This window comes from Moschus berezovskii, chromosome 18 (assembly GCF_049115385.1).
Source record: "Moschus berezovskii isolate FMDL1 chromosome 18, NW_MosBer_1.0, whole genome shotgun sequence".
Classification (NCBI taxonomy): Eukaryota; Metazoa; Chordata; class Mammalia; order Artiodactyla; family Moschidae; genus Moschus; species Moschus berezovskii.
In genome coordinates, this window is record NC_142477.1 from 38,689,876 (window position 1) to 38,705,980 (window position 16,105).

The window sequence follows — 16,105 nt, forward strand, 5'->3', positions numbered from 1 at the left end:
ACAGTGGTGCGCTTTTGGATGTAGATTGCCTGAATTTTAATAAACTGCAAGAGAGGTTTTTCCTCAAGACAAAGAAATTCTTACTGATTGGAGACAGTAAAATATGCGTGAAGCTTGAAAAAAAGAACTTGACTTGCAGAAAAATGAACATAGTCAAGATAGGTAAGAAGTTGTATATGGGCGTATGTTGTCATTTTTCTGATCTGAAGATAGATATCCGTGTCTAAAGTTTCAGATGTTAAAAGTGGACAAATCATGAAAACTGTTTACAATAGAAAAGATCAAATTCTCTAGTGCACATAATTTTTAAAGAGAAATGAAAGTTTGAAGCTGATATTATTAATTCTTACTGTGAGAAAACGCTGAGGGTCTTCAAATTCAGCTATGAAAAAGGGTGACTGGCATCTACAGCCTGCAGGAAGCGTTCATCTGTTTGAAGTGTCTAGCTGGAGTTGGGCCTCCAGTACTTTACCTACTCACATCCTTTCCTACCTCACTTTACCTTTTCCTGAATTCCTTGTAATCTTCTCCCATATGCCTACTGTATTCTGAATGTGTTTAGCTAAATTACCAAGTTTTTTTTTAAGTAAATATACCTTTTTAAAAAAAAAAATTTATTTTTCATTGGAGTATTGCTGATTAACAATGTTGTGATAGTTTCCAGTGAACCGTGAAGGGATTCAGCCATACATATAAATATGCCTTTTGTATTAGAATTCCCCAGAGGAAACTGAAACAATAGGATAGATAGAGAGGAGAGATGAGAAAAAGAAATTTATTTTAAGGAATCAGCCATCATGGTTGTAGAAGCTGGAAGGTCTGAAGCCTATAGGGTGACCAAGAAGGCTAAAACTTCAAGCAAGAGTGGATATTCCAGAGGACAGGAAAGAGTCGAAATTCCAGAGGGCAGACCAGGCAGTCTTAAAACTCAAGCCGTGATTCTATGTTGCATTCTTAGGACAGAATTGCTTCTTCTTCAGGGAATCTCAGTCTTCCCTCTTAAAGCTTTCATCTGATTGAATAAGGGCTACCAGATTTTAGAGAGTAATCCGTTTTACTCAGTCTACTGATTAAATTTTAGTTATGTCTTTAAAGGAGCTTCCAAGGCGGCGCATGGTAAAGAATCCGCCTGCCAAGCAGGAGACAGTGGTTCAATTCCTGGGTCAGGGAAGATTCCCCAGAGAAGGAAGTGGCAACCCACTCTAGTGTTCTTGCCTGAGAAATCCCAGGGATGGAGTGCCATTTCCTTCTCCAGGGGGTCTTCCTGACCTAGGGATCATACTCATGCCTACTTCATTGGTAGGCGGATTCTTTACCACAAAACCAACTGGAAGCCCAGTTACGTCAGTATTAATTACCAATTCTCCATTCACTTACCAAACAAATAAATCTGATAGATTGGGAGTATAGACACAAAAAGTTTTTCTCCCATTACTTACAGATTTATGACACTGAGATGACTAAGGTTCTTCTTGAAAACCTCAGATATCCTGGTGGAGGGGAAATGTCTAAGCCAGTTTTGATATGTTGGTGCAATGGAATCCTAAGTTCTTGTATTCATTCTGCCTATGGAGATTGACAAGTGAAACAACACATGTAGGGGGAAACTATTTAAAGTGATTGAAGGGTGCATTTTTTTTTTTTTTGCTGGCTTTAAATACTGTGGCTCTGTCTCTCCCTATTTGCAACCCCTCCCTTCACCCTTCTGAAAGAAAATCAAAGGTAAGGGAGTAATACTCATTAGAGACGACAAAGAGAAACCTGGAGCCTAGTTCTCAGCTTTGTACCACTAAGATGGAAGATGGTAGAGGGAACACAGAAGTTTCATGTGTGAACAAGCATCTTGTGAAAAAACAGAAGCAGAGTAGAAAAGAGGCTGTAGACACCACCAATGTGCCTCGGATGGGTGGCTCGACCGGGCGTCTCTGAGTATGGGACACAAGCAAGCTGCATTTTGGTTGGTTGGAGGCTCGTCCTCTATGGATGGATGTTCAGTTTGTGCACAGAGCACTATATCTAAAGGTTCACCATTTACGCTGCAAATCCATGTTCAGTCTTGGAGAGCAGGCAGAGAGGGCAGAGACTCTGTCCTGTGCCAGAGTCCTGGAACCCCAGAGGAGAGCCCCTTCCTACAGAAACCCACCCAGCTCACAGGACTCACAGGCCTCTTAGAGCTAGAGCCTGTGAACATTCAGGGCACACTCCCAGGCTCCTGATGGCAACCTGTCCCCTGGGAAGCCCCCAAATTTTATATACCCAGTGCTTTAAGAAATCCACATTCCGTACCACCCAGCAGACAGCAAACTTGATCAGTTGCCTCCTCTGAGGGGCCAGTGAAGAGACAGGGTGTGCACTCCATTGGTAGCACGGGTCTGTGAAGGGGTGGTGTGAGCACCCTGGGGCTTCAGAAAGCACAGCGGGGCAAGGATGAGTGGTGGTGAAGACGTCTCCCAGTAGCATCTTCTTCTGGTTCCTAATGTGACATCTCATTACTAGAATTGTCATTTAACTAAACTGAAATTGGATGCTTCTGATTACTCCCCAGAGCCCAGCTCCCCAGAAACCAGCTGCTCTGTCACTTATACTCCTTTCTCTAGATGTGAGCTCCCAGTAAGTCTGGAGGGACAGTTTTCTATTTCTCCCCTTTTCTTATCTTTTCAATCAAGGTAAATTGATATAATAGTTCAGTTTGTGTGAAGAATAAATAAAGTTTTTAAAATGTTGCTTGAGGAATGAACACCTTTTTTTAATTTGCTCAAACATACCCTTGAGGCTAGAAGCAGACCTGTGTGGGAGAGCCTGAGCAAGCTGGTGGGAGACAGTGGGGCACAGAAATGAAAGCTCAATGAAGGAGAGCAAGTTCATTTGTATCAATTTATTTTAGATTCCACATATAAGTGCTATCACGTATTTGTCTTTCTCTGTTTGACTTACTTCGCTTAGTCTGATCATCTCCAGGTCCATCTGTGTTGCTGCAAATGGCATCATTTCACTCTTTTTAATGGCTGAGTGATATTCCACTGTATATATGTATCACATCTTTATCCATTCATCTTTCAAGGGACATTTAGATTGCTTCCATGTCTTTGCTATTACAAACAGTGCTGCAATGAACACTGGGGTGTATGTATCCTTTCAAACCATGCTTTTCTCTGGATGTATGCCCAGGAGTGGGATTGCTGGCTCATATGGAAGCTCTATTTTTAGCTTTTTGAAGGGACCTCCATACTGTTCTCCATACAAATGAACTTATTTACAAAACAGAAAGAGACTCACAGAATGAACTTAGAGAATAGATTTATGGTTACCAGGCCGGAAGTGTGGGGAGGAAGAATAGATTGGGAGGTTGGGATTGACATGTACACACTGCTTTATTTTAAAAAGATAACCAATAAGAAACTACTGTAAAATAAATAAATAAAATTTTTAAAAATAAATGAATTGAAGGAGAGTGAGACTCAGAAAGAAACAGATTTAGATTTGCACCTTAGAAGCCTTGGGTTTGATTCCTGGGTCAGGAAAATCACCTGGAGAAGGGAATGGCTACCCACTCCAGTATTCTTGCCTGAAGAATTCCATGGGCAGAGAAGCTTCAATCCATGGAGTTGCAAAAAGTCAGACATGACTGAATGACTCACACTCTCTTTCAACTCACCTTTCTGGGTCCTGGAACTTCTTATTGGAGCTAACCTCTTGGTTTCCTCATCAGCATAGTGGCTTTGAGTGATCGTTGATGCAGGATGGTGTAAGTAAACTTAACACTGAGTATGTGTATAATCAACATTTGCCTGTTCTTCCCTCACTTCTTCCATTACTGAGAGGCCTTGGGAGATGGGAATGAGGCGAGGAATTCAATGTCAGAGGTTTTGTTGAGATTGTAACTCTTAATCACTGCCTGCAAGAAGGAACTGGCGAGGCTGGTGTCAGAGCTGACAGTCTTCTCTGTTGGTCTGTTACTACCTTTCCTCCTGCTTCCCTTTGGGGTATCTTGCCTTTTTATAGCACCCCTGAGGGTTCTAAAGGATATCAATCCTGGGTGTTCATTGGAAGGACTGATGCTAAACCTGAAACTCCAGTACTTTGGCCACCTCATGTGATGAGTTGACTCACTAGAAAAAACTCTGATGCTGGGAGGGATTGGGGGCGGGAGGAGACGGGGACGACAGAGAATGAGATGGCTGGATGGCATCACCGACTCAATGGACATGAGTTTGAGTGAACTCCGGGAGTTGTGATGGACAGGGAGGCCTGGCGTGCTGTGATTCATGGGGTCGCAAAGAGTTGGACACGACTGAGTGACTGAACTGAACTGAACTGAACTGAGGGTAAAAAAGGGTAAAATTCCTCTTGCACAAGATATCCAAGGGTAAAGAAAGAACCACTTCCTCTTTTTCAGTACCTCTAGGGGAATCAGGAGAAGGCAATGGCACTCCACTCTAGTACTCTTGCCTGGAAAATCCCATGGATGGAGGAGCCTGGTGGGCTGCAGTCCATGGGGTCGCTAAGAGGTGAACACAACTGAGCGACTTCACTTTCACTTTTCACTTTCATGCATTGGAGAAGGAAATGGCAACCCACTCCAGTGTTCTTGCCTGGAGAATCCCAGGGACGGGGGAGCCTGGTGGGCTTCCGTCTATGGAGTCGCACAGAGTCGGATATGACTGAAGTGACTTAGCAGCAGGGGAATCAAGGCTGGAAACACTTAGGCAACCACCACTACAAACAAGTGATTATGACAAGGGGGTTAAACTTCAACATGTGAGCTCATTTAATGGGTCAGTAAGTCAGTCTTAAAGCCCAACTCACATAGCCTGAAATCCAGCTCAATCTACTGAGTGAAATTGTGATGAACACGCACTCTCTCATGAACAATAAGTTTAGGTTAGATTTTAACCTATGCAACCCCCAAGTTCTGCCTGAAATCAGCCATGCAAACAAGTAGCTGTCCCATCCCTATACAACTAACTTCCCAGGCATTAGTGAAAGACCAGCAAAGAGGTAAAGACAGGGAAGCCCCAAGACAAGGGTGGGAGGTGGCCTGACACACATGCACTCCTAGGATTTCAGTACCTTTCTCAGAATTTGTTCAACCTGTAATAATACCTCTTCCTCCAACAACATTTCATATCTAATGCCTGTGATCCTAGGCAGGTATACAGGAGGAAGAAGCCAGAGAGGAACTTAGAGCTAATGCAAACAAGACTGAAGGAGTGGGCAGCAGCAGTCACAGTAAAAGTTATGAGCCAGGGTCAGGATGCAAACACCCAGCTTCCATGTAGCTGAGATTAGGTGTATAAGGCCCCTAGTTTTATTGGAATAATGAATACTCAAAGTTCAAATACTCTTGTTTTGGGGTAGTTGGTAACAAGTTCTCTAGTACTCAAAAGGGGAAGAGAATGTGTTTTCACGTAAAATCAGTACCAGCAACTGTAACTAATAAGCCCTAAAACAGATTTCTCCAATAGAGTTTGTTTCTTGCTGATGTGAGAGCCAAAATGGGTGTTTCTAACCTGTGGGGGGTGCTCCTTCAAGCAACATTCAGGATTCCTTCATCCTGTGGCTCCACTCTCTTCCACCTATGACGCCAAGTAGCGGAAGGGGATCCAGCAGGTAGTCATGCATGTGGGGTTTCTGGGTCAGGATGGGAGATGGTACACATCACTTCCACCCACATCCTTCACAAGACCACACCCAACTGCAAGGGAGTCATGCTTTGAACCGGGAAGAATAAGAAATGTTTTTTACTGATCCAAGAAAGGAATGTGACTTTCATAGTAGATGAACTTTTATAACTGTTTCCTTGATTACCCTATAGAATGACCTCATTTCTTTCTCCTTTCCAGTTAAACCTGAGGCTCCTTTTGACGTCAGAGTCGTCTATCGTGAGGGAGCAAATGACTTTGTGGTGACATTTAATACATCACACTTGCAGAAGAAGTATGTGAAAGTATTAATACATGAGGTAGCCTATCGTCAGGAAAAAAATGAAAATAATTGGATGGTATGTAGGTCAACTACATTTATGCATTGTAAAATTTATGCAGATGTGTATTAAAGTATCTTAATAAGATATATGTATAAAGTATATAAAAACTATAAAATATATAAAACTCTAAAATAGAAACTTCTTAATGCTATGTATTTTATAATCTCACAGGTACCTTTACCTGAGAAAGGTCCCTAGAAATTTTATGCTTGAAATGAGCCTTTTATTTAAAAAATCTCCCCAAAGTGTAAAAGGTTTATACTTCACAAAACCTGGATCTTCTCTGGCGCATTCTTTTCCTAGCTCTCATTTTTTTCCTTGCCCTATTTTTTGTCTTTATAATGTTTCTTAATGACATACATTAACCATTATAGATTGAGACCAAATTCATCCTCTTTATCTGGGAGCCTGAAAAAGAATCACATTTAGCACAACTCTCACAGGCAAACCAGGCAAAAAAAAAAAAGAAAAGTCACCACGTTGTAGCCACGATCTGGTTTGATGGAGTTGTGGAAACAGCCTGAAGTAAGTAGGAGAGGAAATGCAATATGTCCTTCAATATTTTTCAAGTCTGAGTTCTTAAATCCTGGAAGTAACAGCTTAATTTTCATCCTTATAAGCTGGAGGGTTATTTAGACTCAATGAGTCGCTGCAGTTGGAATGGTCTGACTGGCTCCACAATCTGTATTGAAGAGAAAATGGAAGAGAATTAGAAGGTCTCAGGGCTTCAGGTTCCTCTGAAGTCACTGGCTTAACTTTCATCCTTTTTGATCACACTAACAGAAGACAGATAGCAGTTGCTTTCTCAGGGCGAAAGAGATCCTACTTATCCTTATTATTTTCCTTTCTCAGGCCACGATCAGTCTTTTGTGTTTGCAGTTTGCTGCTATAAACTACTTACATAAGTGTAATGCCCACCCCAGACCTCCTTCTATCTCCACTGACACATACACACACAAACTAGTAGGTGCCCTTGAGCCTGTCCTCTTCTAGTGTTTATCTGAAAACTGCATCAGTGGTAAAGCAGAGAAAGGAATAATTCTGAATAAATGGTACCAGATAAGTTAACTGGGAAAAATTAAGTTTAATGCTTAACTTGCCACATATAACAAAAAAATTAAAATAGAAAATGATTTAAAGAAAGTATGTAAACGTGAAACTCCAAACAGGCTAAAAAATTTACCGATAAATGTTTATATAGAAACTCCAATACTTTGGCCACCTCATGCGATGAGTTGACTCACTGGAAAAGAGTCTGATGCTGGGAGAGATTGAGGGTGGGAGGAGACGGGGACGACAGAGAAAGAGATGGCTGGATGGCATCACCGACTCGATGGACATGAGTTTGAGTGAACTCCGGGAGTTGGTGATGGACAGGGAGGCCTGGCGTGCTGTGATTCATGGGATCACAAAGAGTCGGACACGACTGAGAGACTGAACTGAACTGAATCCTAAGATGAACAGTCTAAGCATAAAAGCAGTAAAAGAAACACAACATGGAAACATATAACTACATTAAAATAAATGTTTATAAATATCAACATATGCAATAATCAAAATCATAAAACAAGTTAGAAATTAGGCCTAAATTACCACACATACAACTGACAGATGGTCAATATTCTTAAAATATAAAGATGTCTTATAAAATATTAAGAAAAGGACAAATAAGGATGATAGAAAAATTAGTAAGGAAGTTGGAAATGTCTCACAAAATAAGAAATATATAATTTAAATCAGTATAAAAAAATGAACAATCCAATAAATACAAATATAACGATGGGTATTACTTTGTCCCATCAAACTGATAGAGCACTTTTTCCCCTTAAGGATGATAGGCAATGTTGGAAAGACTGTGTCTCTGTATTTGTTCACGATGAAAAATGACATCTCTCCAGAGGAAAATGATTCTTGCTCACTAATCTTACCATTCCCTTTCATCTCTCCTTGGGATGTGAAAAGGGAGAGAAAGAAAAAGAAGATACTGGAGTGCAGAAAGTAAGGTGGGAGCCTGGGAGTGACTGATACCCGAGTGGGAGAGCCCAACTCACCTGAATAAAGATAGAGACCCATTGCCTCACTGCCCTCCTTGACCACCTGCAGCATCGTTTGTGAGCTCACATGCTCGCTCTGCCCCAGTTCTGCTGCTGGCCCCATCACATCAGAGCCCCTTTGTCTAACTAATGTGGGACAGCCTCAAGAGAGTGCCCGCATGACAAAAGACACTCTGCTCGAAATGATTTGGGAGACATGGCCAGCGCCTCTTTTTCCACTTTAAAAATGTAGTGCCTGTTTTTCTCCTCAGCGTGTGAATTTAACCAGTACCAAACTGACGCTCCTACAGAGAAAACTACAACCCAATGCCATGTATGAGATTAAAGTTCGGTCCATCCCTTACGCCAACTATTTTGAAGGCTTCTGGAGTGAATGGAGTCCAAGTTTCCACTTCAGAACTCCGGAGACCAATGGCACAGGTGAGAAGTGACTGGGACCTGTTCCCCCCAGGACTTTATCTGTCAAAGTGTGTGAGTGACAGTGAGAGCCAGAAACATGAAACGCACCCGCAAGTTAGGGCTCCCAGGGGGCATTCTTACACTTTCTTTGAAAAATGACCTGCCGTCTTTGCCCCTTTGTGAAGAATGTAGACAGAATGGGAGCAGGACTGCTAGTAGCTGCTCGGCTGATACAGGCTGTCAGGACTCTACTGTCCCTAGGAGCTCCTGGGAGCCTCTTGTTCTGAACAAAAACACCACCACTGCCTCTAGTTTTACCAGTTCAGACTGGGATCCCAATGCCCCATATCTCTAAGGCCCTTCTAGGGAATAAATACCTTTGCAGATGGCAGATGGGTAGGCTGATGTGGCTTTCCCATGCCTCCTTTTCTAGAAGAATGAAGATATCCCAGGGGTCTAAGAATTGAGAACATCCACAAGAACCAAAGAACAAGCGCAGGCAGACCACTGGGGACCCAAAGCACCCCCCCATATACCTTCTCTTTGGGGGAAGGGCAGAAACACTCTGCAGTACCAGCCTCCTCTCGTCACCCTGGGAATTGCTGAGGCCACTGTAGGGAAGAGCATCCCCTCATTATCCCTTGCTTGTAGCTTCTTTCTCACGGTGGTGGGAGTCGGGCAGGGGGTGCTGCTATCTTTAATGCTGAGTTCCTTTTAAATTTCAAGTAACAGGTGTTCTGGACCTAGTCACCTAAGTCAGTGCTGAAACTGTGCACAAGCCCCTGTGTCCTTGTCTTTTGAAGTAAAAAGCTGACTCAAGAGTTAGCAATTGGCACATGTAAAGATGTATAAATATAAAATAGCTGTTGGGCTGGGATGTGCTTGAACACTCCATCGTATCTCACTCTTTGTGAACCTGTGGACTGTTGCCTGCCAGGCTCCTCTGTCCATAGGATTTTCCAGGCAAGAATACTAGAGTGGGTAGTCATTTCCTCCTCAAGGAATCTTCCCAACCCAGGGATTGAATCCATGTCTCCAGAATTGGCAGGCAGATTCTTTACCACTGAGCCACCTGGGAAGCCACTGGATTGGTGAACTGGAAGCAGTTTAGGTTACAAATCCACCACACAGCAGAATTAGCAACTCACAGTTTTCTGAAAGTTACAGATAAAGATCTGACACATATTCCCAAGTTGTTTTTAACAGGAAACATACCTCCACCAGATGAAAACTGCCAACTTCCAGAACATAGATCCTAGACTGATGGGAACCAGAAGGTTGATGATGCTGACTCCCCATTACCTCATCACCAACCATTCAGAAGAATGTCTACAAGCTCATCACGATCTGCTCTTTCAATACTATAAGACTTCTCATTCCCCCATCCAAGGCAGGCCACATAGTCTTGAGGGCATTAGCCCACTGTGACCCCCTTTGCCTGGCAAAACAATAAGTTCTATCTTTTCTAATTCACCCAGCTAGTACATCATCCTCTTTGCTGAAAAAGACACTTTCAAGAAATATTAAATGGGCTCAAGTTATTCAATAAACTCAAAGCATCCTGAAAGTCTCCCCCATCACATGCTTAACGACTACTAACCAAGATCTGTCCTTGCCTTTCAGGGGAGACGGATCCTGTGTTACTAACTATCAGCATTCTGAGCTTCTTCTCTGTGGCTCTGATGGTCACTCTGGCCTGTGTGTTATGGAAAAAAAGGTGAATTTCTTTTACTAATCAAGAGAGTGGTTACGGTTATTTGGGATACCAGACAGAGCTCTAATGGATAAGAAAACTACAAAGGGGAATAAGGTAGCTTAGGAATTACAGTGCCCATCCTCATCCTCAGGCGAGTTTCCATAGTTAATTTCACAAGAGGTAAAATATATAAACTGAACACAAGGCAAGCCTTCCTCTCAAACCTTTCCACTAAAGTGTCCTAAGAGAGTAAGAACCATCCCTCTACAATGCTTGTGCAAGTGAAGGCACCCTGGGAAATGCAGATGTTTTTGAAGTTTTCAGCACACAAACTCAAGGCCCTTTTGCCTTCAGCCCCATAAGAAGGCCATGCTTGTTTCATCATTTAGACACGACCCATCAGGTTATTAATGTTTTAGCAAAATGTCCCCAGAGTGTCACACATCCCCAAGATACTCCAGTTGGAAAGTACCAACCTAAAGCAATCTCCCTGGGCAACTTAGAAAACATGTCTCTCTTCCACCAAAATCAGCACAGAGAAGTTGCTGCCAGTGAAGAGAAGAGTAAAATGACAATGCCTATTCTGGGAAGTAGATGAGCTGATCAGATTTTACTTTCACAGCTACACCATTGCCAAGCCTCATTGTCCCTTTTCTCTGGGGCTTCTTCCCAGGGGTATATCATTGTTGCCTTGTTCACAGAGTAGATCACTGACCATGGTCTCTGGTCCAACCTCTCCATGGACCAATGGGACACTGAGGCCCAGAGAAAGCAGGTCACTTGTCCAAGGTCATCCACCTAGTGTGGCAGAGCCAAGGGAAAAAATCTTCTCTTGTGACTGCTAGCTCAGAATAAGTGGGAGGATCTATGTGTCTGCTCCTTACTCCTTCATTTCATCATCAGTGTCCTCTTATTTCAGAATTAAGCCTGTCGTATGGCCCAGTCTCCCTGATCATAAGAAGACTTTGGAACAATTGTGCAAGAAACCAAAAAAAGTGAGTGCTTCTGGTACTTCTGTCAAAGGCATCCCAATAGCCAAGAATGACATTGTAGGATGCAGACAGGCTAAACCTCAGGTGCTGATCTTTTGTGCATCACATAACTAGGGTCCCTCAGATGATGCCAGCGGCAGCTTTCTGGAGGTAGGAAACTAAAATGCAATACAAGTCTCAGAATTTCCTGGGCTCCCCCAGGGAGGCTGAAATGTAACATTACATCCAGAGGCAAAGAGTCAGCTGCTGCTGCTGCTGCTGCTGCTAAGTCACTTCAGTCGTGTTCGACTCTGTGTGACCCCATAGACGGAAGCCCACCAGGCTCTCCCGTCCCTGGGATTCTCCAGGCAAGAACACTGGAGTGGGTTGCCATTTCCTTCTCCAATGTGTGAAAGTGAAAAGTGAAAGTCAGCTAGAATGTGGGTAATTCTCTGACATTCCCTGTAAACCCTTGTCAGAAAGTTCTTTAGCTCTTTTCCTGAACAGATCATTTGGTGATGTGTCTGTCTGGTGCAGTCTTAATATCTTCTCCCTTTTTCGATGCAGAATTTGAATGTGAGTTTCAATCCTGAAAGTTTCCTGGACTGCCAGATTCATAAGGTGGATGGCATTCAAGCTAGAGATGAAGCAGAAGGCTTCCTGCAAGACCCTCTTCCTCCACAGCTAGAGGAGAGTGAGAAGCAGAGGCTCAGAGGCGGGATGCAGGGTCCCAGCTGGCCCTCCGAGCAAGCAGGCCTTACCCCTAAAATTTTCAGAGGAGAGTCACCATTCAGGTGCCTGGCTGGGAATGCCAGTGTGTGTGATGCCCCTGCTCTCCCCTCCTCCAGGTCTCCTAACGGCAGGGAAGGTGGCAAGGCCAGACCTCTAGTGTACCAGGACCTGCTCCTCGGACCTGGAACTATAAACAGCTCCCTGCCCCCTCCATTTCCATTCCAACCCGGAATCCTGACATTGAACCCTGTTGCCCAGGGGCAGCCCATCCTCACTTCCTTGGGATCAAGTCAAGAAGAAGCCTATGTCACCATGTCCAGCTTCTACCAAAACCAGTGACTTGTAAGAAACCCAAGATCAGAACCATCATGATGAACGAAGATGACTGAGTCCCACTCTCCCCCACAGCACAAACAAACAAATGGAACGTGGCCCCTCTATGTGGTCACAGGATTCTGAAGCAGCACTTCTGTGGCTGGAGGCAGGAGACAGGGGCATTCTGTTTCAGGCAATGCGATGATTCATTTCTTTCAGAAAAGAAGAAAGGGAAAGAGGGAAAGGAAGGATGGAGGAAATGACAGAGGGTTGGGGAGGACAGAAAGGGAGCAAGGGAAGAAAGAGGGAAAGGAGAACAGAGTATTGGATACCATGATCAGGACTCTGTGTACACAGTGCTGTGCTACGCGCTCTGCACATCTTGTCTCACTGCGTCCTCGCAGTAATCCTGGGAGGTGGGATCAATTAGCATTATTCCCTGTGTCACAGGTGATGAAACTGTGGCTTAAATTAATCTGTCCATGTTCCCCACTCAGCAAGAGGTAGCATCAAGATTTGCTGCCCAGGAGTCTAACTGGAGTCTCTTCCAAGTCACATGCCTTCCACAGTTAGGGACTGTTCTACTGTCCAGTGCCAAACTTCACCTAGATCCTGGTCACTCTATAATGTAGTTGTCTCCAAACTTTTTGGCACCAGAAACCGGATTCATGGAAGACAGCTTTTCCAAGGATGATGCGGTAGGGGTGGGAATGGTTTCAGGATGATTCAAGGGCATTACATTTATTTTGCACTTTATTTCTGTTATGATCACATCAGCTCCACTTCAGATCATCAGGCATTAGATTATGGAGGTCGGGGACCCCTGGTATAATGCATTGTCCAAACTGAGTCACTTTTGCAAGTGAAAAGGAAAGTTATGTTATCACCCCAGGACAATAATTGTAAACTGAAATGTCCCAGGAAAATGGGCACCTATGGTCACTGGAGCTAAAAGAGCTACAAGGAAGATGGTGGAGGGGAGTGGGCTCATGATGTATGAAGCACCATAACCAGCCATGTCTAAAAAAAGCCGCAACGCTCACTTCATTCCATTTTTCCTAACAAGTGCTTAAAGAAGTATCAACCAGAAGCCCAGAATTTCTACTGTTACTTACTGTTAGGACCCTCTTGCTCCTCCCACCCAATGGCCTCCCTTGATAATGGGAGAACCTCTTACTGAGTCTGGTATATTCGAGCAACGAGCCAGGGCAAACTCTCCTCTGTGTGTAGAGACTCCTCAACCCAAATACATCGGCTGTCTCCAATTTCTACCAGTATGAACACTGCCAAAAACTTCAGGGAGAAGGAATTACAAGCCCATGCTGCACACGAGCCAATTGTGACCATGTTCTTGAAGGTTTAGAGAATATATGATGTGTGTCTTCTTGCATTTCTTGGTCCAAATAAATAATTAGAGACTGTCTCAAGCCAAGTCAAGCCAGCAGAGCACTCTCAGCTCAGGGGAGTACAGTTGATCCCTTTCCACAGATCCCCAGACCACCCCCAACACAACCCTGACTCTGGGTGTACCCAGACCACGAAGGACACTGGTCTAAGACCAATGCTGTTGTTTGGGAGTTGGTTGTTGTTGTTGTTTACATTTCGCTTTTTTTTTGTTCTGTTTTTAGTTTGTTTGGGTAGGAGACTAAGTGTTTTTAATTTTTTTTAATTTTTGTGTTGGTTTTATTTTGTGATGTCTCTGAAGGGAGTTTTAAATAGTGGACTAATAGACCTTATCTTTGGCTTAGATTCCTAATGATAATCAGATCAGTGCAGAGTTGTGCCTTCCAAGGCCTTTTCTCTGAATCAGTAGTAATAACTATAGTCCCATAATCCCTTAGATTTACTCAGAACTTTTGTGATTTTTCAAACCACTTCCGTAAGCATTATCCATTTAGTTTTCTTGATATGTATTTATGGAAAGCTTGCTCTGTGCCAGCCACAATGGTAGTCTGGGAGGTCTAAGTCAAATGAGATTGGGAACCTGCCCTTAAATATCTAATAAAAGATAGCTTTAAAAATGAGTGGTTATAATAACACAAAATGCTGTAATGGAGGCATGTTTAAAGGACCCTGTTGGAAGACAGTCAGGGAAAATGCCACAAGAAGGGGTGCCCTTCTGTGTGGAGGAAAAGCAGAATCTGCCTGGCATGTTAGCAGAAGACATTTGCCAACAGGTAGATGTGGGGTCTTTACCTTCTGGAGAAATGTGAATCAAGTCTCTCGGAACAGGTTATTACAGGAAACCTCACACCCAAGCTAGCCCTCTTGAACCTTAGTCACAGAGGTCCTATTTACTTATTATCATTATCTTTGCCTTGTGTGAAAACTAGGATGACAGGACAGGTAAATTACTCAACCTTACATGTCAAGTCAGGACTGGAAGGTGGAACTTTGTATCCCTCATGTAAATAAATCATCTCTCAAAGAAAGAAGGGGATAGGTCTCAAGGAAGATCAAGTTCCCTCCAGCTTTAAAATCCTGTTTTAATGTTATTTGACACATTATCATTTGAATTCAGTGTGTGAATGTCTATCTGTTACCAGAGGTATGTAAAATCTATGTATCATACTCTTATAATCATAACTGCTGCTAACGCTTGATTATGTACTCAGGGACAATGTATAATGTAAGATGACAAATTTGTTCTGACCAACCTCCTTTGGGATCTCATTAAGACAGAAAAATTCCTGGTCAGAGACAGTGTATAAATCAGAGATGTAAACTGTTAGTTCTTATAGCATTAAATGAAAATTGATAATTAGGCAGCAAAATTGGTCAGTCAAAAACCATATCTGAAGCTAGAAGACCTTGGCTTATTCGACAGACATTTTACCTTCATTCTGATTTTCAGGGGAATTGGCTTCAGAAAAGTCAGGTATGGACTGTTTTGAGAGAGACTACAAGACTTGGAATTGGCCAGGAAGATGGTGAGCATATGTGATCAGACAGCTAGAATGATGCAGATTGGATGGCATTTCTGCCAGTCCAGTGGTTTTTCTTTGAAGGTATTCTTTGAAATATCCATTGTTCACTACACTGAAAGTCTCTGACTTGACTGTGTACTTCCACATGCATTACAAACATTCTGCAGAGCTGCTAAGTATATTACATGTATCCGACGTGTGTTACAATCATATATTTAATTAAATGCTACAGAACTCTCTGTGACTGCCCTTGTCTTCTTGAAATAGGAATAGAAGGCTAACTAGAATGGGCCACACTTCTCCTCAGCCACTGGAGACATATCAGGGTCATTTGCTGTCATTTTATGGCCTGGGGTTTTCATCGGAAACTTTTTTCATCAGTTAAGTCATTCATTTGTAAATCAATGAAGTAGCAATTTGTTGAGGATCTGCTCTGCATTACTCTGCCCTAGTCTGGACTCTGGGGTTACAGAGATAAGATGGGATATTTCCAGCTCATAATCACACAGGAACGAAGACACAGAGCAACAGTTAACAATGTTGTACCAAAGCAACGAGTCACAATATGAATCGTGAACCTTAGTTTTAAGCAATAGCTGCTAACTCTGGCTAATTTGAGCAGAAAAGGAATCAATCCTAAAGGAAATCAACCCTGAATATTCATTGGAAGGACTGATGCTGAAGCTGAAGCTCCAATACTTTGACCATCTGATACTAAGAGCCAACTCAGCGGAAAAGACCCTGATGCTGGGAGAGATTGAGGGCAAGAGGAGAAGAGGGCAACAGAAGTTGAGATGGTTGGATGGTATCGTGGACTCAATGGGCATGAGTTTGAGCAAATTCCGAAAGATGACGAAGGACGGGGACACCTGATGTGCTGCAGTCCATGGGGTCACAAAGAATCAGACACGAATGAGCCACTGAACAATAGCAACAACCACGAAGAAGTAACGTGAAGTCAGTGCAACGTAGGTAGGAGAGTATCAGCTAACAGAGCCTGGAGCAGAAAGAGGGCATTTCCCAGC

General features: G+C 43.1%; 1 protein-coding gene across 3 annotated transcripts in view; it reads left to right on the forward strand.

Moving 5' to 3' along the window:
* Window positions 1-15,324, forward strand: part of IL7R (interleukin 7 receptor) — a 32,845-nt gene extending 17,521 nt beyond the window's left edge. For 2 of the 3 annotated variants that reach the window (XM_055422184.2, XM_055422185.2), the window contains exons 3-8: window positions 5-162; window positions 5,844-6,001; window positions 8,292-8,460; window positions 10,063-10,156; window positions 11,055-11,130; window positions 11,674-15,324. In XM_055422184.2, the coding sequence (XP_055278159.1) occupies window positions 5-162; window positions 5,844-6,001; window positions 8,292-8,460; window positions 10,063-10,156; window positions 11,055-11,130; window positions 11,674-12,177 (1,159 nt within the window). In that variant the 3' untranslated portion in view covers window positions 12,178-15,324. Of the gene's footprint in view, window positions 1-4; window positions 163-5,843; window positions 6,002-8,291; window positions 8,461-10,062; window positions 10,157-11,054; window positions 11,135-11,673 lie in introns of those variants that run through there. The other variant, XM_088827648.1, reaches the window with a different exon arrangement.
* The last annotated feature ends 781 nt before the right edge of the window (window positions 15,325-16,105 follow it).